Genomic DNA, 20,642 nt, shown 5'->3' with positions numbered 1-20,642 from the left:
AGTGTACGCCTTGACATTTGCTGGAGAAAATGCATAATGTTTCCAAATGAAGAAAGGGCCGAGAAGGCATAAGATAGTAAATTAGTCTAACGTTGATAATCTATGATATAAACTAATGGATACAAGCTTAATTGACATAATAGGCTCATTAATGCATTTCAGAGGACAAAACCTTCCAATCATTCCAACATAGGTAAGCAGGGGGTGTTACAGGTGCCCCAAAGGGACAAACTAGAATATCAATACACAACAACAATCACTTTTTGTGCAGTATTCATTTACTACCCCAAGAAACCACTTCATGTGCATTACTGTACATAGGCTGGTCATCTAGGTTTGTACCTGTAGACTTTCCATCACCATGAAGAAAAACAATGCACGATACAGTAATTGAGTACATTTGAAATAAGTGGTGTGTGATGATTTTATGATGTGGCTCAGTTGGTAGAGCATGGTGCTTGCAATGCAAGGGTTATGGGTTCAATTCCCACGGGGACCAGTATGAAAATGTATGTACTCACTACTGAAAATTGCTCAGGATAAGTGCATCTACTAAAATGGAAAATGTTAGACCAGAATAGATCAGATTATCAGATTAACTATTTTGTACAGATGATTATCAGACTCAAGTTACAAATGCTGGTAAAGACTCAAATACATTTTATTTTTTTTATCACAAAAGTAGTGTACTGGCCCTTTAATAGTTAGCGATTATAGTGTCTTCAGTGCAGGCAACAACAAAAAATGTGCACCCCCCCCCCTCCTGTCTGGAAACAAATCGCAGCACCCACCCCCAAACTACTTCCCGCGGCTGAGTTCACCTATCTCCCTCTCCTGTGGTGTCTTTTTGGCTATGCTCCCCCCTGGCGGGAGAAATACTATTTAATTCACCCCGTTTCCGTTCATTCATCAGGCTACTGCAGTGTGGCAGAGCCAGAACGCTCGTGGTTCATTCAAGCGAAGCGAAAATTCTTATCAATGAAAGCTTGGTTCCGTCACTAGGGGAAAACTCTGACGTCGGGTCACGTAGGCAGGGAGGGGGGGACGTATAAAGAAGCGGTGCTGTCGGTGATAACTCACTGAAACAGAAGCACAGCGAATGAGGCAACAGTAAGGAAACCTGCGGTGCTGTCCGTGATAATATTCACTGAAACAGACGCACAGCGAATGAGGCAAAAGTAGGGAAACCAAAAGGGAGAAATAACTTTCTACTTTAAATACACTTCCTAACAACACCGAGCTTTATTTGTGTTAAGTAGACATTGGCGTCTTGAGTTAGAGTAGCACGTTCAATTAGAGAGATTTGAGGAGTGACAAGGAGGGGAAAGTAGCCTATCTGGTTTCACAGCACGACACCAGGTAAGTCTTAACTACTTTAATATATCTTATTTAAAAAGTGATCAAACTGATTGATCCTATGGCATGAACGATTGAAAACTAAAGCTATGGTAATGTATTTGAGAATGTGTATGGGCTTCCACCTTGCATTTTGTTAGACAGACTGTAGTTGAAAGAAATAGTAACAAAAGTGTTTTAATAATAAAGGAAAATATATTGAATGTGTTTACTCCAATTAGGGGGGAGGTGGTAGTGTAAGGGGGGGAAAAAATAAGGAATATATATATATATATATATATATAAAAAAGTGATCAGACCCCTACACTTTTTCCACATTTTGTTACATTACAGCCTTATTCTAAAATTGATTAAAATGTTTTTTCCCCTCCTCAATCGACACACAATACCCCATAATGACAAAGAAAAAGCAGGTTTAGACAAAAACAACTGAAATCACATTTACATAAGTATTCAGACCCTTTACTCAGTAATTTGTTGAAGCACCTTTGGCAGTGGTTATAGCCTCGAGTGTGACGCTACAAGCTTGGCACACCTGTATTTGGGGAGTTTCTCTTATTCTCCTCTGCAGATCTCCTGCACAGCTATTTTCAGGTCTCTCCAGAGATGTTAGATCTGGTTCAATTCCGGGCTCTGGCTGGGCCACTCAAGGACATTCAGAAACTTGTCCCGAAGCCACTCCTGCATTGTCTTGGCTGTGTGCTTAGGGTTGTTGTCCTGTTGGAAGGTGAACTGTCGCCCCAGTTTGAGGTCCTGGGCACTCTTGAGCAGGTTTTCATCAAGGATCTCTGTATTTTGCTCCATTCATCTTTGCCTCGATCCTGACTAGTCTCCCAGTCCTTGCCGCTGAAAAACATCCACACAGCATGATGCTGCCACCACCATGCTTCGCCGTAGGGATGGTGCCAGGTTTCCTCCAGACGTGACGCTTGGTATTCAGGGCAAAGAGTTCAGTCTTGGTTTCATCAGACCAGAGAATCTTGTTTCTCATGGTCTGAGAGTGTTTAGGTGCCTTTTGGCAAACTCCAAGTGGGCTGTCATGTGCCTTTTACTGAGGAGTGGCTTCCGTCTGGCCACTCTACCATAAAGGCATGATTGGTGGAGTGATGTAGAGGTGGTTGTCCATCTGGAAGGTTCAATTCTGGAGCTCTGTCAGAGTGACCATCGGGTTCTGGGTCACATCCCTGACCAAGGCCCTTCTCCCCCGATTGCCAAGTTTCGCGGGGTGGCCAGCTCTAGGAAAAGACTTGGTGCTTCCAAACTTCAATTCCTTTGACCTCATGGCTTGGTTTTTGCTCGGACATGCACTGTCAACTGTGGGACCTTATATAGACAGGTGTGTGCCTTTTCCAAATCATGTCCAATCAATTGAATTTACCACAGGTGGACTCCAATCAACTTGTAGAAACATCTCAAGGATGCTTAATGGAAACAGGATGCACCTGAGCTCAATTCCGAGTCTCATAGAAAAGAGTCTGAATACTTATGTAATAAATAAATAAAATATTTTAAATGTATACATTTGCAAAAAAAAATAATGTTTTGTCCTTGGTGTATTGTGTGTAGATTGTTGAGCAAAATAAATAATTTAATCATTTTTAGAATAAAGCTAACAACATTTTTAAAAGATCAAGGGGTCTGAATACTTTCCGAAGGCATATATCATTTTTTATTGAACCTTTTATTTAACTAGACAAGTCAGTTAAGAACAAATTCTTATTTTCAATGACAGCCTAGGAACAGTGGGTTAACTGCCTTGTTCATGGGCAGAACGATAGATTTTTACCTTGTCAGCTCAGGGATTTGATCTAGCAACCTTGCGGTTACTGGTCCAAAGCTCTAACCACTAGGCTACCTACCACCCCAAAACATATATATATATATATATAAAAAGAGTATATATATATATATATATATATATATCATTGATAGAAGCCACAATCTATCTGCAATATTAAAGATGATCTACACAATAAAATAAACAAAAAATAAATAAATATAACAAGTGTTTTAAAAGTGTTTTAAAAGATCAACATAAAGGAATGTATTTTCACAAGTTTCAACATATTTTTCAATATTAATCTTTGTATATTGTAAGAGATTACTATCTCTCGGTATGAATAGCCTACAAGAAAATGGGTGTGGATTATGAGAAGAGAAATAATCGAATGATAGAAAGACGGAGGTTGGCTAATGATTGTGGTAATCATATTGACAGGGATTACCGGAGATCATGATAATTGTCATATCATCATCATAACCGTCATCACCATAGCCTCTTCCCTGTCTTCCATCATCTTTGCCATCACCGTGGCGTCACCAACTGCCAAAAATAACCCCAGGAAGACCAAATAAAGACAAAGGGTGAAAAGGACACTTGAAACAGTTGCATCTGGCTGCGTAAAAGATTGGTTTTGCATGTCAAACCAATTTTGATGCTACTTTTTAATAGTTAGTTGAGACATTTATGTACATGCATTAATTAATTATGTATATAAGTGCTCTGCTTTCTTCTATACTTTCATGCATACTAGAGTTCCTGTGGTGATACAGTTCTTGCACTTTTATTTTTGAGGCAATAGAGAGTCGTGTGGCGTTTCTACTGGGCAGATTATGGCTAGATAGGGCTTCTTAAAAGCAGATGAATAATGTGCTTTGGTGGAGAGGCTGCACCCTACGTATATTGCCCTCATGGATGGGCATTTGCGGATAGAATTATGAGAACGGGAGAGACAGACATATGCGGTTACAGAAGCTTTTTAATACCTGTACAAAGTGTACCACACGAGGTACAACGTTTACCAAACATTATACAGCTAAAGAATTAAGTTTGAAAAAGTGGGACCAATAAAGGCAACAAAAGAGATGGAATTGTAAGGTGATATAGATTGTTGCTATACAGTTTGCCTACGCATGACTTGGGCATGTTAGGAAAGATCACTCTATTGGGTGAAAGTGAGATTTGGGGTGCATCATCCACACACACACATGGGTGCATCATCCACACACACATGGGTGCATCATCCACACACACACACGGGTGCATCATCCACACACACACACACACACACACACACACACACACACACACACACACACACACACACACACACACACACACACACACACACACACACACACACACACACACACACGGGTGCATCATCCAGGCCAGGTAGGTTGTTTCCTAATCTCTCACTCTGTAGATTACCTTATTAACTGTTGGTCTACTATTTTGACCAGGACCCATAGGGCTCTGGTCAAAAGTAGTGCACCGTGTTGGGTAGGGAAAATCCTGCCAATTGGGATGCAGCCTCAATGCGGTAATATGATTTTTTAATCTCATTTCCATTTTCAATCTCATCTACATTCTGGGATGATATCTGCAATGAATACAGACCTGTGTCAGTGGTTAAATCCAATGGGTTTATGTTTGATATTGTTGTGGCTGTAATGAAGGAGATTATCAATTGGGATTGATTATTTCATCAATCTATTCATGCTACTTATTGAATTTTTAAGCGAAAAAAAAACAACAAAAAAACCTACATCATTGTGGAGTTAGTTACGGAGTGTTATTATACTGTAGCGATCAATGTGAAATCTGTTGTTGCCATGGCCACAGATATAGATGACCTTACAAATAACACCTACTTCTTCTCTGTAGCACGCGCATTGGAACGCTTTCTTGCCAGTTGCCACCCGCCCTGTTACCACGTGCCCGGAGCGCTCACATGCGAAGGGAGCATTACACACGCAGGGAGCACCAGCCCGAGACACTGAGACTATTAACCTTTTGTTAGATCAGCTCAGTGGAGGCGCGAGGAAATACTAAATACTGTATAGCATCTGCCTAATCCAACAGTTTAACACAAATCGACGCACAAGAGTTTCATTTATCTTGACACCTTGCAGTAAATAGCCTACAGGTATTCTAGTTTAGCCTGTGGAGCAGAAACGTTCAGTTGAGGAAAAGTCCAAATTGGACAAACTGGATTTAAAGGCATTGTTGTGAAAGCAGTTAATATGAGCCGTGGAAATAGCCGAAAAGCTAGCAAGTCGTTGAGAAACCATTTCAAACTGTTGGCCTAATACTGGTCAGCCATTTTGTGTGGGTCCCTATGCTCAACTGATGTTATTTGTGACCTGCACAGAGGTGCATGATCTACATTGATTAAGGTGAATGAATATAGTATTTTGTCTATTATGTATGTTATATTTATGGGGGAAACTGATAGTGTGTACTGAGAAAATTACATCTGTTGTAAAAGCAACCTACTCTAAAGTTTCATCATGATTCTAGGTTGAGAATTGTTTTCACATGCAGATGAGTGATGACATCATCTACTCCATTTGTGCTTATTTTTTGGTTCATATCCCTCATTCCTTTACAGGCTGACTCACGTCCATTAATTCATTTCACTTTAATAATGCTATGAGCTAATGGTTTTCTTGGCAGTGGTACCACCACTTTAACTGAACTGTATATGCAGCTCCCGAGTGGCGCAGCGGTCTAAGACACTGCATCTCAGTGCTTGAGGCGTCACAACAGACACCCTGGTTCGAATCCAGGCTGTATCACAACCAGCCATGATTGGGAGTCCCATAGGGCAGCGCACAATTGGCCCAGCATCGTCCGGGTTTGGCCGGTGTAGGCTGTCATTGTAAATAAGAATAGAAATAATAATAATATATATATATATATATATATGCTCATTAAACAATTTGTACCATCCTGTAAAACTTTTCATTATAGGTATATAAAAAGAAATGCTTTCTATTGTATAGGGGGGTTCCATAGAATAAAAATTCTACGTGGGTTCACCCATTTTTCTTATTTTATCTAACATATCTCTATTTTCTGTCTCTCTTTCACCAGGAGCATCACCTTCCCTCGCCCCCTCTTGTCCTTTCTCTGTGGTCATGATGTGGTCCCACTTCGCCACAAGTGCCCTTATCCTACTGGTTGTCCTGTTGAGACTCACCCTAACCCTCCCGCTCACCGCCTCCGTGGCAACCGAGACACACAGCCCCAGCGACAGCCATGCTCCTTCCCCTCTTGGACTTAGGCCAGCCGAGGGAGAGAATGAAGGGAGGAAGGGCGGACTTCCACAGAGAGAGAGAGCAGAAGAGGAGGATGAGCTTTTTGGAGACATGGACCCCAAAATGTTAGCAGCCGTTCTGCTGGAGGCGATGAATAAGCCGCACGGGGAAAGGAGGAACGGTGTGGAGGATGGGAGCAAGGAAAAAGAGAGCGGAAAGGAGGAGAATGAGAGAGAGAGGCAGGAGGAGGAGAAGGGAGAGGAGGTGAGAGCAGCATTGGATGAGGAGGGAGCAGACCGAGACAGGGACGGTCGTGAGGAGCTTGAGCTGGTGATGGCGGCCGCTGCGGCGCAGGGCAAGGAGGAGCGAGAGAGGGATGAGGAGGAGGAGGAGGAGAGGAAGAGAGCACAGGAGGAGGAGGAGGAAAGACTAACAGAGAAAGTGACTAGCCACACCACGAGCCAGACGATTCCTGGAAAGGAGAAACGACCTCCGGCAGAAGGAGAAAGAGGGGAGGAGGTGGGAGTGGAGGAGGTGGGGGCCAGAGAGGATGCGCAGCAGGGACCCCCCACCTCACAGGAGACCCAGCAAGAGGAGGAAGAGGAGCAACTAAGTCCAGATGAAGTGCAGAACCTCCAGAGCATGTTGGAGGAACTACAGAACTACAACACAGCTAACAAGAGAGAGAGGGAGGCCCAGGAGCAGAGAGGGAGAGAGAGCAGGGGCTACAGCCAAGACGACACAGACCAAGCCCTGATCCACAACCAGATAAAACCCAAAGCTAAAGGATACCCCCGAGCCATGTCGAAGAAGCTCAAATGGCAAGAGGAGATGCAGAAAGCCCTGAACATGCCCACTTATAGAGGAGGCAACTTCATGGACGACTTTGACAATCTGGCTCGCCCGGCGGCTGAGGAGGATGATGAGGAAATGCTGAGCCCCGAGGAGGAAGAGAGGAGGGCGAAGGAGGAGCAGGAGGAGGTCAGGAGGCAGGCGATGGAGGCGCAGAGGGCCAAAGCCGAGGAGGAGAAGTTGGCGGACATAGCCTCGGACATGCTCCTGCAGTATATGGTCAAACAGGACAAAGGAAAGTACCAGAACAAGAAGACCCTGCTGTCCAACGCAGCGGAGGACAAGCGCTCTGACGAGGAGGTCGTCAGCGAGGACGATGATATTGATCCTCAGACCATTGATAAGCTCATCGAGATCTCCAGTAAGCTCCACCTCCCCGCGGACGACGTCGTTGACATCATCAGCGACGTTGAGAAGAAGAAGAAGAAAGACGCTCCTGAGACATTGCCCTGGCAACGACCCCAGCAAAGACCCCTGGTTTACCCAGCAGCCAAAGCCGTCAATGCCCAGCCTTCACACCCCCGATACCCCACCCTGAAGCAGCCTCTCCCGGCCATCAATCCCCTCAAGGCCTGGTTCAAGGACAAATCCTCCATCAAACCCTCAAAACAAGACCTCTGGATCAAACCTCAACAGAAGTCCTTTCGGACTTCCTCCAACTATCCTACCTATCCCTTCTACCAACAGAAGCCCTATCGAGGCTACTACCCAATTTACTTCCCCCCTCCCAAGCCCAAGCCCCGCTTCTATGCCAAGCCTTCCTTCATGCTCAACGACCTCCTGTCGAATTCTCTGGACTACGACTTTGATTTCCCCCCCAAGAGGAGGTACCGTCCCTGGGTACAGCCCCGCCCGAGGAAGCCCCCCGCGGCACTCCGGCGGAACCTCTACTACCCAAATTACTCCAGCTACCCCAACTACCTCCTCCCCCCACACCCCAGGACATACAACCCCCTACCCGTCCCAGTCCCCATGCCTAAACCTCGCTCGTCCCCACCCAGGGGTCAGGTTCAGCCTCGCCATCGGCATGGTTACTATTACCAAGCGCCCTCAGCACCTTTGGTGACCCGGGACCAAGATTACTATGGGATGCAGGGGATAGGGATGGGGCCGCAGCAGCAAGATAGCAATGAAGACCTGGAGAACTACATTCAACAGGTCTTTATGAAACCCAGGCCTAGGATGTTTCAGTGAAAAGAGAGGAAAGAGAGCGAGGGGGCGGGAAGGAGGGAGGGGAAAAAGGGAGGAAGAGAGATTTTTTTTCAGCACTTACTTTTGATTTCAGGTTTTGTCTTGGTTTTGTCTCTTTAAAGTACTGTTAGATTTTTGTCAAAGAGCAACACAAATTACATGTAGCTTTTTTTTGTATAGAGTAAAAATTCACTTGCAGATAGAAAAGTGAGGGAGTCGGGACGACACACATCCATGAAACTGAAGCTGTTGTCCAAAATGACTGAAAGAGGGGCACTAAACCAATCACATAAAGAACTATAGAACATACAGAACTATAGAACACTGACTCTATAGACTCATCTCATCATCCTGGAAAATATGAGGGAGCGTCGGCGTCGTTCAGAAGACCAACATTGAGGGGAAATTGCAAATGGCACCCTATTCCCTATGTTGCGCAATACTTTTGACCAGGGTCCATGGGGCTCTGGTCAAAAGTAGTGCACTATATATATGGGATAGGGTGCCATTTGGGACTCTGCCTGACTCATGTTGCCTGTAATCCAAAACTCATACAAGAGACTTACAGTTGTTAACAAATACACAGATGTCAATGTTTGGAACCAAAATGCACAGTCAAGTGTGTTTATATTCCAAAAGACTAGCCATCGCTATTGGAGAAGAGGCCCCAATGGATATAAAGCCTTACCAATGTGTATCTGTTATGTTTTATTGTTATACGTCATTGATTGTTTACAGAAAATGAAGCTTGCAAAAAAATATAGAATTGGACCTTTTCAAGAACTCACAGATACAAACAGTTATCGTCAAGGACAGAGAAAGTCATTGTTATTGTATTGATACCCTTGATGATACGGTGCCATACTGTACGCAAATGCAGTCACTATTTATTAATCAAATATATTGTTTGTTTTTTATTATTTGTTACTTGTCTGTTTTTATCACTTCTGTTTTGTTATTTCCTGTCGTTATCACAGTGAGTTTGTTTTTAAAAAACGGTTACATTTTTATGTCAATTGCCCGTCTGTACACTTTTTGATTATTTTATAAATATTATTATTTTATTTATTTGATGTACTTGTAATGTACTTGTGTTTTTTCTACAAAGCAGTGCTAAGATTTACACATTCATACATTCCAAATATTTGTAAGACAAAGTGATTTTAAAGGAAAGAAACTGAAAGTACTGAAATACAGTTTTATATTGCCTTATTATGATTTCCCCCTCATCTTGCTAAGACTGTTGACTTTGTAAAGGGGGTAGAATTGAGTTAAGCCCTTGTAGAGAAATTGGGTTGTGATCACAATTCCATTAAATCTGAAATTCGATTCACAAATTGACATTTTTGGGGGAATTTTTCAATGAAACTGACTTGATTTGAAATGGAATTGTCCCTCACATACTCCCGATGAATGAGTGAAATGAAATGAGAATAGGGAAAAGAAACTGAAAAAGGATTTTCACTCTGTGCTACTGTAGAGAAACCAATATGTCTCTGTGTTTATGCCTTTAGATGCTGGAAAGGACTTTGATTCAGTATCTCACCACAAAAAAAAAAAGGATTTTGTGTTATTGGAAATCAGTATCTAATCACCTACAAATCCTTACTCGATCAATATTTCCTTGTAAACGAAACCCCAACAAAAATCTTTTTTTTTGTCACCCTCATGTCTTTAAATAACCATGTGGCAATCTCGTAGCTGAGACAGGACTTGTGTCCCAAATTGTGTCCTATTCCCTTTAATAGTGCACTACTTTTGAACAGAGCCCTATGTGCACCATATAGGGAAAAGCGTGCCATTTGGGATGCACCCATTGGCTTGGCTAGCATCAAAGCTCAATCAAACACAGCAGAGACAATCTCAAAGTGAAACCATATTCAATGTGACTGACGCCACAGACACCAATGAAAAATCCATTATTTTAGAGAAGCGATGAGGGGAGAAACACTGGGAAAACATTGGGAGTGGTGTTTGATTTGAAATGTGTGTTCTGCTTAACTGCGATTTAGACTTAGACCATAGGGCTCTGGTCAAAAGGAGCTCACTATATCGGGAATCGGTGCCATTTGGGACGTACCTTTAGGACTGTTTCAATTCACTCAACTGAACTCATTGCATTTTGGCATTTGAGTGGGTCCACTAGAAACACTGATCGAAGGGGACAGAATTGGCCTTTCAAACCTCCTACTCAATACTGAAGTGTAAGATATCTGCTGTAGGAGAGAGAGAGAGACAGAGATTATATGGAAGGTCATGAAAGTGGGGAGAGTATACCTAAACATTACTTCCACTTTGAAACAGATTTGTTTGTTTTTTGTTTCTTTTACAAAAGAGAGGGAGGGAAAGAGAACATTTACAGGGATGAAAAAGAAAGACAAGATAGTAGACAGTGTCTGCTGCACGTTTCTGTGTGCCTGCATCTAAAATGTGTTGCTTCTTTTTGATGAACTTATCGAGCATTAAATAAAAGTATAAAAAAAATCTAAAAGGATAACTAAAAGATGACTTTATAGACGTACGAAGTACCAGAAAAAAAACCTGTTGAAGTCTTGTATGAGGATGTTCTGATCTATGTGTTCTATTTCTAGATGTACCTTGTACCTATGTCGTAATAAACATGCGTATTGCTGTTTGTAAATAACCGCATGTATCCATGATGACTAGTTTTGCTACACAGAGAGAAATAAATAAAATCAACTATTTTTATTATGAAAGTGAAATGCATTTTTTTTTTTTTTACAACTCCTTTTTGTGAAGTTCTATTGGCTCTTCGCTTTGACTCCTTTTCTCACCTATCACACGCAGCAACAATGGGACAAACCATCATGAAAACAGCACACTATGTTTGATAGGGATTTCTTGCTTATTCCCTTCTGATTCTGGGAATCTTCCACCAAGGATTTCTGAAACATTTTCAGAAAGTTTTTGGGAAAGTTGCCAGAATTTTGCAACCGTAGACAAAACTGATACTGCTACTTGCTACAATTTATTCCTTTATAAAACAGTGATTAGTGCACAACCTGCATGAGACTTACAGCAAATCGATGCCAACACACCACCTATTGTCCCCCACGAAATCAGATGGGAACTATGGATGTGTCTCCATCCGTTCATACGTACTTTAGTCACAAGTGATATTTCAGACACCACTTGGGTGAATGATGCATCTTGCAATTAAGATCCAGCAGTTACAAAATTACACTGATTGGCCCAAGGGGGGCGCAATAGTAATCAACTGAAATCCAAACTTTGAACAAGCATATGTCCTGTCCGGTTTGACTCCAGCCATGCCGTTTTGTACATACAGTGGGGTCTGAAATTGACACCGTTGACAAAGACTAGCCAAAATGACTGTCCAAAATAAATAATTCAAATACTGAGCTACACTGAGTATACCAAACATTAGGAACACCTTCCTAATATTGAGTTGCACTACCACCTTTTTTGCCCTCAGAACAGCCTCAATTCTTTCGGGGCATGGACTCTACAAGGTGTTGAAAGCGTTCCACAGGGATGCTGGATGTCCTTTGGCTGGTGGACCATTTTTGATACACACGGGAAACTGTTGAGCCTACAAAAATCCAGCAGCGTTGCAGTTCTTAACACAAACCAGTGCGCCTGGCACTTACTACCATACCCTGTTCAAAAAGTACTTACATTTTTTGTCTTGCCCATTCACCCTCTGAATGGCCCACAAACACAATCCATGTCTCAATTGTCTCAAGGCTTAAAAATCCTTCTTTAACCCGTCTCCTCTCCTTCATCTGCGCTGAAGTGGATTTAAAAAGTGACATCAATAAGGGATCATGGATTCACCTGGTCAGTCTGTCACAGAAAGAGCAGATGTTCTTAATGCTCCCAAAAATTGGGAAATTATACACTGCTCAAAAAAATAAAGGGAACACTTAAACAACACAATGTAACTCCAAGTCAATCACACTTCTGTGAAATCAAACTGTCCACTTAGGAAGCAACACTGATTAACAATACATTTCACATGCTGTTGTGCAAATGGAATAGACAACAGGTGGAAAATATAGGCAATTAGCAAGACACACCCAATAAAGGAGTGGTTCTGCAGGTGGGGACCACAGACCACTTCTCAGTTCCTATGCTTCCTGGCTGATGTTTTGGTCACTTTTGAATGCTGGCGGTGCTTTCACTCTAGTGGTAGCATGAGACGGAGTCTACAACCCACACAAGTGGCTCAGGTAGTGCAGCTCATCCAGGATGGCACATCAATGCGAGCTGTGGAAAGAAGGTTTGCTGTGTCTGTCAGCGTAGTGTCCAGAGCATGGAGGCGCTACCAGGAGACAGGCCAGTACATCAGGAGACGTGGAGGAGACCGTAGGAGGGCAACAACCCAGCAGCAGGACCGCTACCGCCGCCTTTGTGCAAGGAGGAGCAGGAGAAGCACTGCCAGAGCCCTGCAAAATGACCTCCAGCAGGCCACAAATGTGCATGTGTCTGCTCAAACGGTCAGAAACAGACTCGACGTCCACAGGTGGGGGTTGTACTTACAGCCCAACACCGTGCAGGATGTTTGGCATTTGCCAGAGAACACCAAGATTGGCAAATTCGCCACTGGCGCCCTGTGCTCTTCACAGATGAAAGCAGGTTCACACTGAGCACATGTGACAGACGTGACAGAGTCTGGAGAAGCCGTGGAGAACGTTCTGCTGCCTGCAACATCCTCCAGCATGACCGGTTTGGCGGTGGGTCAGTCATGGTGTGGGGTGGCATTTCTTTGAGGGGCCGCACAGCCCTCCATGTGCTCGCCCGAGGTAGCCTGACTGCCATTAGGTACCGAGATGAGATCCTCAGACCCCTTGTGAGACCATATGCTGGTGCGGTTGGCCCTGGGTTCCTCCTAATGCAAGACAATGCTAGACCTCATGTGGCTGGAGTGTGTCAGCAGTTCCTGCAAGAGGAAGGCATTGATGCTATGGACTGGCCCGCCCGTTCATAGACCTGAATCCAATTGAGCACATCTGGGACATCATGTCTCGCTCCATCCACCAACGCCACGTTGCACCACAGACTGTCCAGGAGTTGGCGGATGCATTAGTCCAGGTCTGGGAGGAGATCCCTCAGGAGACCATCCGCCACCTCATCAGGAGCATGCCCAGGCGTTGTAGGGAGGTCATACAGGCACGTGGAGGCCACACACACTACTGAGCCTCATTTTGACTTGTTGTAAGGACATTACATCAAAGTTGGATCAGCCTGTAGTGTGGTTTTCCACTTAATTTTGAGTGTGACTCCAAATCCAGACCTCCATGGGTTGATAAATTGGATTTCCATTGATTATTTTTGTGTGATTTTGTTGTCAGCACATTCAACTATGTAAAGAAAAAAGTATTTAATAAGATTATTTCTTTCATTGAGATCTAGGATGTGTTGTTTAAGTGTTCCCTTTATTTTTTTGAGCAGTATATTATTTTACACTAATACAATTGCTCAGAGAAATAGATTTTGTTTAACAAGTCTCAAAAAGGTTATTATTGACACCCCTGTTTTCAAAACCTCACCTCGCCTTTTTCTAAATTGTTTCATATGAGTTGGAGAACACATTGGGAGGGATCATAGACCATTCCTAGATACAGAATCCTTCACGGTCCTTGATATCCTTTGTTTGCGCTTATGGACTCCCCTCTTCAATTCAAACCACGTCGCCTTGTTAATTCTGTACTGACTGAAGAGATGAGGGAGGGAAGGAGAGGAGGATGAGGGAGGAAAGAGGTGGAGTGGAGCAGAAGAGGGAAGTGAGGGATGAGGGGATGTGAGGGGGTGGGAAAGAAGAGGGGGGTGAGAGAGGAAGCAGAAGAGGGATACAGGGCGGAAGAATGGTTGTGTTGGTTTGATAACACATGCACCTAAGGGGAGAGGAGGGAGAAGAGGGGAGGAAGGGGGAGAAAGCAGAGGAGGGAAGGAAGGGGTAAGAGGGGAGAAGAAAGGTTGGAGTGTGTGTATGTGTGTGTGTGTGTTCAGGGAGCTGTTTGAGGTTTAATGGGTGATCAGAGGAGATGGATACACACACATACACACTGGAGGGATGAATACACACACACAAACTCGCATACACACACACAATCACACACACACACTACCCATCCATTCACCCCATGGATCCAGTAACGGAACAGGAGAAGAGAGGGAAGGAAGGGAGAGAAGGAAGAGGGGGAACGAGAGAAGAGAGGAAAGGAAGTCATGTCAGACTAAATGTACCAGCAAAGTTTCATGGTGCCGCTGTGTCAGGGACCTACCACTGTTACTGGGGAGATTCAAACATGCATCACTGTCACGCTGAGATCCAGAGCACAAGGGGTCGGCCGGAAGCTTTGATCTCAGTAAGGAGTGCCTGTTTCCCCCTTGTCGAACAGGTGGGCTGCCCCCTCTGGAGCCCGCTGGCGATGACAGAGATCTAATGGAGACTCACACTGTCAAAGGTTATTCAATCATATGGCTAGGGAAGCATGGGGTAAATTGATGGGTGAAGTGTGAGTGGAGTGAGTATTTATACAGAGTTCCATTTGTTGGCGTTTCTGATACAATCATTTATGTTAGTTAGCTAGTTCATTATTATTATTATTGTTATTCTCTCACTCACTCACTCAGAGTCTAAATAAAGAGATAGATTGCAAATAAATGAGAGGAATAGAGGATAGGTTGGTGAGTGGGAGGGATGGAGGAGAGGAGGGATGAGAGGAGGAGGAGTGAAGGGAGCGAGTGATGGAGGGAGGAGATATGGAGAAAAGAGAGGAGAGGAGAGAGGGAAGGAAGATGGAGGGAGGGATGGGATAAGGAGAGAAGAGGACAAGAAGGAGAAGAGGAGAAGAACGGATGGAATGAGGAGAAAGGAGGGGAGGAGAGGTTGATGAGTGTAGCTCAGCCAGCCCACGGAGGGGTAGGAGCAGTGATTCATTGGTCATGTGACTCCCCTCTTCCCTCCCTCCTCTGCTGGGTGAGTCATCCTTCGCGCCACCATCTCCACGCAGAGCCACTGCAGAACCCCTAGGCAGTCAGCCCAGCCTCCTCACTCACACACACACACACACACACACACACACACACACACACACACACACACACACACACACACACACACACACACACACACACACACACACACACACACACACACACACACAAATAAGTGCACACACCATGCGCACAGTCAGGCACACACACTCAGGACCTACTGCAGAGAGAGCCTACTACACACTCATGCACATACTGTCAACATATGCAGAGATAGATGTACAGGTAACTGCCAAAATAAAGGCAACACCAACATAAAGTGTCTTAATAGGGTGTTGGGCCGCCACGAGCCAGAATAGCTTCAATGCACCTTGTCATAGATTGCGACACCAATCTTCCAAAATAAACATAATTTTGTGTTTTGTTGATGATGGTGGAAAACGATGTCTCAGGCACCACTCCAGAACACTCCCATAAGTGTTCAATTGGGTTGGGATCTGGTGACTGACGCAGCCATGGCATATGGTTTACATCTATTTTATGAAACCATTCAGTGACCTCTCATATTATGTGGATGCAGGCATTGCCATTTTATGGGGGCATAGCCATAGCAGCCAAAATAATGGCCTGTTCAGCATTTTTATGACCCTAAGCCTGATGAGATTTCTTAATTAACTCAGGAACCACACCTGTATGGAAGCACCTGCTTTCAATATACTTTGTATCCCTCATGTTTCCATTATTTTGGCAGTTACGTGTAGAAACGTGAACATTCACTTAAACACCCACAGTTACTGCATCACCTCTGTCAAATCAACTCATATCATGTTTGTAGCCTATGCACACAGACAACCAGCTATAACCACACACACACAGCCAGGCCATATCAGGAAATGGAATACACACCCACATAATCAAAAACAGACCTCTCTCCCTATTTCTTTCTCTTTCAGTCTCTCTCTCGCGCATACATACATACACATACACACACACACATACACACACACACACACACACACACACACACACACACACACACACACACACACACACACACACACACACACACACACACACACACCTACGACCTGTATCATTTTGTGATATGTTCCCAGTAATTTTCCATCTGTGTACTGATAAAGTATTGATGCAGTGCACCCCAACAGGCACCCGATTCCCTATATAGTGCACTACTTTTGACCAGGGCTCCATAGGTAAAAGTAGTGCCGTATATAGGGAACAGGATGCCATTTGGGATATAGGCAGATGGAAAACATAATGGAGCAGCATTCTAACATTCTAAGTGCACTTTATTTCACAGTATCAAACATTATTGATCGTGGCTGATGCGTGACTCCAAAAAAAACACTATCACAGGAAAGAGTGATATGACAAACAACGGTAAACAGATGCACATACAAGCACACACACATTTATGCGGGTACACACGCACATGCCCACACACACACACACACACACACACTAGGGCCCCATATCGTCACCAAATATAGTAGCGTTCTCAGAGAAGGTATGGGCCAATCACTGCAATTTATAAGGCAAGGATGAAAGGAGGGAGGGACAGAAGAAGAGAACAAACGTCTGTTTGTGGGCCTCGTTTTGGAACGCAATATGGCAATCACATCATTGTACTATGCATGCGTATTGTACCGTATTTCCATTGCCTCTCTTACTAAGTCACCCACACCTTTGGAACGGTTACTCTCACACGCACACGCACTGGCTCTCTCCTCCCTCTCCTTCTCTCTCTCCACACCCTTGTCAGTAAGTGTAACGTGGGCTTTACTGACAAAACACAGCGTTAAAGATGCATGATGAAGAGGGTTAGATAGAGGTCTCTGGCAGTAGCGGAGCCAAGTAGGACCATGTGATGGGAAGAGGGCAACAGAGGGTAGGAGGGGACAGGCAAGGGAATGGCATAAAGCCTTTAAGGTATAGCTAGTGTTTTAGGAAGTATGCATCTAGTATGCAGGGGAAGTGTGTTCATTTAAGTATGCTTGAAAGACCAAAGTTGATATCTACAGTGGATGTTGTGAGGGGCCGGATAGGCCATGTGAGGGTAGGAGGGTCCAGCAGAGGATACTGTTGGCATAAACCACGGCCATGTTCAAGTTGACAAACATTGCAGATAGAAATGCCATGAATAGAGCCGTCACGATTCCTTGTTTTTACATGTCAGAGAGGCATGTTTGTTGAACAATACATATTTGTATGTGAAAGTTCCAAAACGTTGTCTTGCTGAACGCTCCCCATATCTCCATCCGCTAGCTCGGCGGTGGCCATTGCTACTGCTGTATCCCAATGGGAGCTCTGGGCCAGCCAACATGGCGCCCACCCTGAATCCCCTGTTCATCTCGCCTACTTTGTGCAGATCTGAAAACATTGAATAGTTTGTAGTAGATTATTCATTGCCTGAATAATCCTTCTCTCCACCTTGTCACTACCATTTTTCTCTGCGCTTATTTACTGAGCGCTCCTCCTTTATCTCATCCCTCCATCCCTCCCTCGTTTCTCTCTCTCTCTCTCTCCGCTGTATGGCAAGGCCACGCATCACTGCAACACTGTCACAAAGGAACGGTGACTCATACACTTAAATGCTCCATCTCGCTTCTCTTCTTTTTTTTCCTTTCCTCCTTTCTCTCGCTCCTCCCTCCCCTATCTTACACAAACAGCTTTGGCTTTAGGATTCTCTCTGAATTTCAAACAGTAGCTACATCAACAGGTTTGTATTTACACCTATAGACTGACATTTCCCACTAAAACATGCATCCACTTTTGAACACAACAAATGTCAACAAATTATATGGCGCTGGTAAGACACAGTTAAAGGGGCAATCTGCGGTTCAAACAACAACCAGGGCAGTCACCTGCCACTGTTTTGGTCAAATCAAATTATAGTTTTAAACCATGTTTTGAGGCTATACAGTGTTTGTTTCGAATGATATTGTTTACAAACAATTGCGTAAGAAAATATTATTTGGGGTTCTGATGGAGTATGACAGTTGAACTAAGCTCATGAGGCATTTAAAAAGTTATGTTCTTATACTCTCAATGGGTATAGAGTACACTCACCACTTCTCCATTAATGTGGATTCTACCATGACTGTGGATAATCATAAATGAATCGTGAATGATGAGTGAGAAAGTTAAGAGGCACAAAGGTCATACCCCGCAAAAAACGCCCGCAACGTAGTCACAAGCCAAGCTTGATGTACTCAGTGCGTGCTAAGAATACGGAACCAAATACAAAACTTTTGACTACTTTAATACACCAAGTGAATTTGTCCAAATACTTGGGGGGGGGACGGGACTAGACACATAGTGTTTTAATTTCTAAACAGTAAAAAAGATTATGTATGAAAATACCCTCATAAAATTGGACATCCTGTACTGTCACCTCATATGAAACATTTGATCTTAAATCCAAAATGGTGGAGTAAAAGACAATTTCAAAATGTTAGCTTCACTGTCCAAGTACATATGGAGGTGAGTGTATATCATTCATTTAAAAGTCAAAAAATGGATATACCAATCACAGTCTGCTTCTTTAATGCAACAAATGTACGTAAACGAAAGACAACTCACAACCTTCTCTGTGACAAACAGCTTCCTACACTGAGGCTTTCGATTCTCTCTGAATTAAAAACAGTAGCTACATCAACTGGTAGCTGTGCATTACACTACATGGCCAAAAGTATGTGGACATCTGCTCGTCGAACATCTCATTCCAAAATCATGGGCATTACTATGGAGTTGTCCCCCCTTCGCTGCTATAACAGACTCCACTCTTCTGGGAAGGAAGGCTTTCCACTAGATGTTGGAACATTGCTGCTTCCATTCAGCCAGTTAGAGCCAGTTTTTGCGCTGTTCTGGGAAGGAAGTAGTACACAGCGCTGTACGACATCTTTAGTTTCTTGGCAATTTCTCGCATGGAATAGCCTTCATTTGGTTGCTGATAATGAGCTTCTGTACACCTATGTAGATATTCCATTGAAAAATCTGCCGTTTCCAGCTACAATAGTCATTTACAACATTGTCTACACTGTATTTCTGATCAATTTTATTTTAAAAATGGGCAAAAAAATTAATAAATAAATAAATAAATAGCTTTTCTTTCAAAAACAAGGACATTTCTAAGTGACCCAATACTTTTGAACAGTAGTGTGTATATCACACACACACACACACTAACAGTCAAAAGTTGACACACCTACTCATTCCAGTGCTTTTCTTTATTTGTACTATTTTCTACATTGTAGAATAATAGTGAAGGCATCAACTATGAAACAACACATATAGAATAATGTAGTAACCAAAAAAAAGTGTTCAACTAATCAAAATAGATTTTATATTTGCGATTCTTCAAAGTAGCCATCCTTTGCCTTGATGACAGCTTTGCACACTCTTGGCATTCTCTCAACCAGCTTCATGAGGTCGTCGCCTGGAATGCATTTCAATTAACAGGTGTGCCTTGTAAAAGGTTAATTTGTGGAATTTCTTTCCTTCTTAATGCATTTGAGCCAATCAGTTGTGTTGTAGGGGTGGTATACAGAAGATAGCCCTATTTGGTAAAAGTCCATATTAGAACAGCTCAAATAAGCAAAGACACGACAGTCCATCATTACTTAAGACATGAAGGTTAGTCAATCTGGAAAATGTCAATAACTTTGAACGTTTCTTCAAGTGCAGTCGCAAAAACCATCAAGCGCTATGATGAAACTGGCTCTCATGAGGACCGCCACAGGAAAGGAAGACCCAGAGTTACCTCTGCTGCAGAGGACAAGTTCATTAGAGTTACCAGCCTCTAATATGGACTTTGAAGAATCTCAAATATAAATTATATTTGTTTAACACTTTTTTGGTTACTACATGATTCCATAGGTGTTATTTCATAGTTTAGATGTCTTCAATATTATTCTACAATGTAGAAAATAGCAAAGATAAAGACAAACCCTGGTATGAGTTGGTGTGTCCAAACTTTTGTCTATAGACTGACATTTCCTACTATGGAAATCCACAGGTTAAAACATGCATGGGCATTCATAGTTAACACAACAAACATACATTTTTAAACAATAACTAGCTACATTTACATTTTCAAGAGCGGCTAGACGCTCTTATGCAGACCAAGTTACTGTCAGTGCATTCAACCAAGGTAAAAACGACAATAAGCAAACCAGAAGGCACAAGTACACAAG

General features: G+C 43.2%; 1 protein-coding gene across 1 annotated transcript; it reads left to right on the top strand.

Moving 5' to 3' along the window:
• The first annotated feature begins 1,024 nt into the window (after positions 1-1,024).
• On the top strand, positions 1,025-11,154 carry vgf (VGF nerve growth factor inducible). Its single transcript, XM_014207191.2, has 2 exons — positions 1,025-1,359; positions 6,236-11,154. Exon 2 carries the CDS (start codon positions 6,280-6,282, stop codon positions 8,443-8,445), a length of 2,166 nt encoding a protein of 721 aa, XP_014062666.1. The 5' UTR covers positions 1,025-1,359; positions 6,236-6,279; the 3' UTR covers positions 8,446-11,154.
• Positions 11,155-20,642: the final 9,488 nt, after the last annotated feature.

The sequence above is a fragment of the Salmo salar genome, chromosome ssa07 (genome assembly GCF_905237065.1).
Source record: "Salmo salar chromosome ssa07, Ssal_v3.1, whole genome shotgun sequence".
In the NCBI taxonomy this organism is placed as follows: Eukaryota; Metazoa; Chordata; class Actinopteri; order Salmoniformes; family Salmonidae; genus Salmo; species Salmo salar.
Note: the sequence above shows the minus strand (reverse complement) of the source record. Positions and strands in the feature narration are given on the sequence as shown.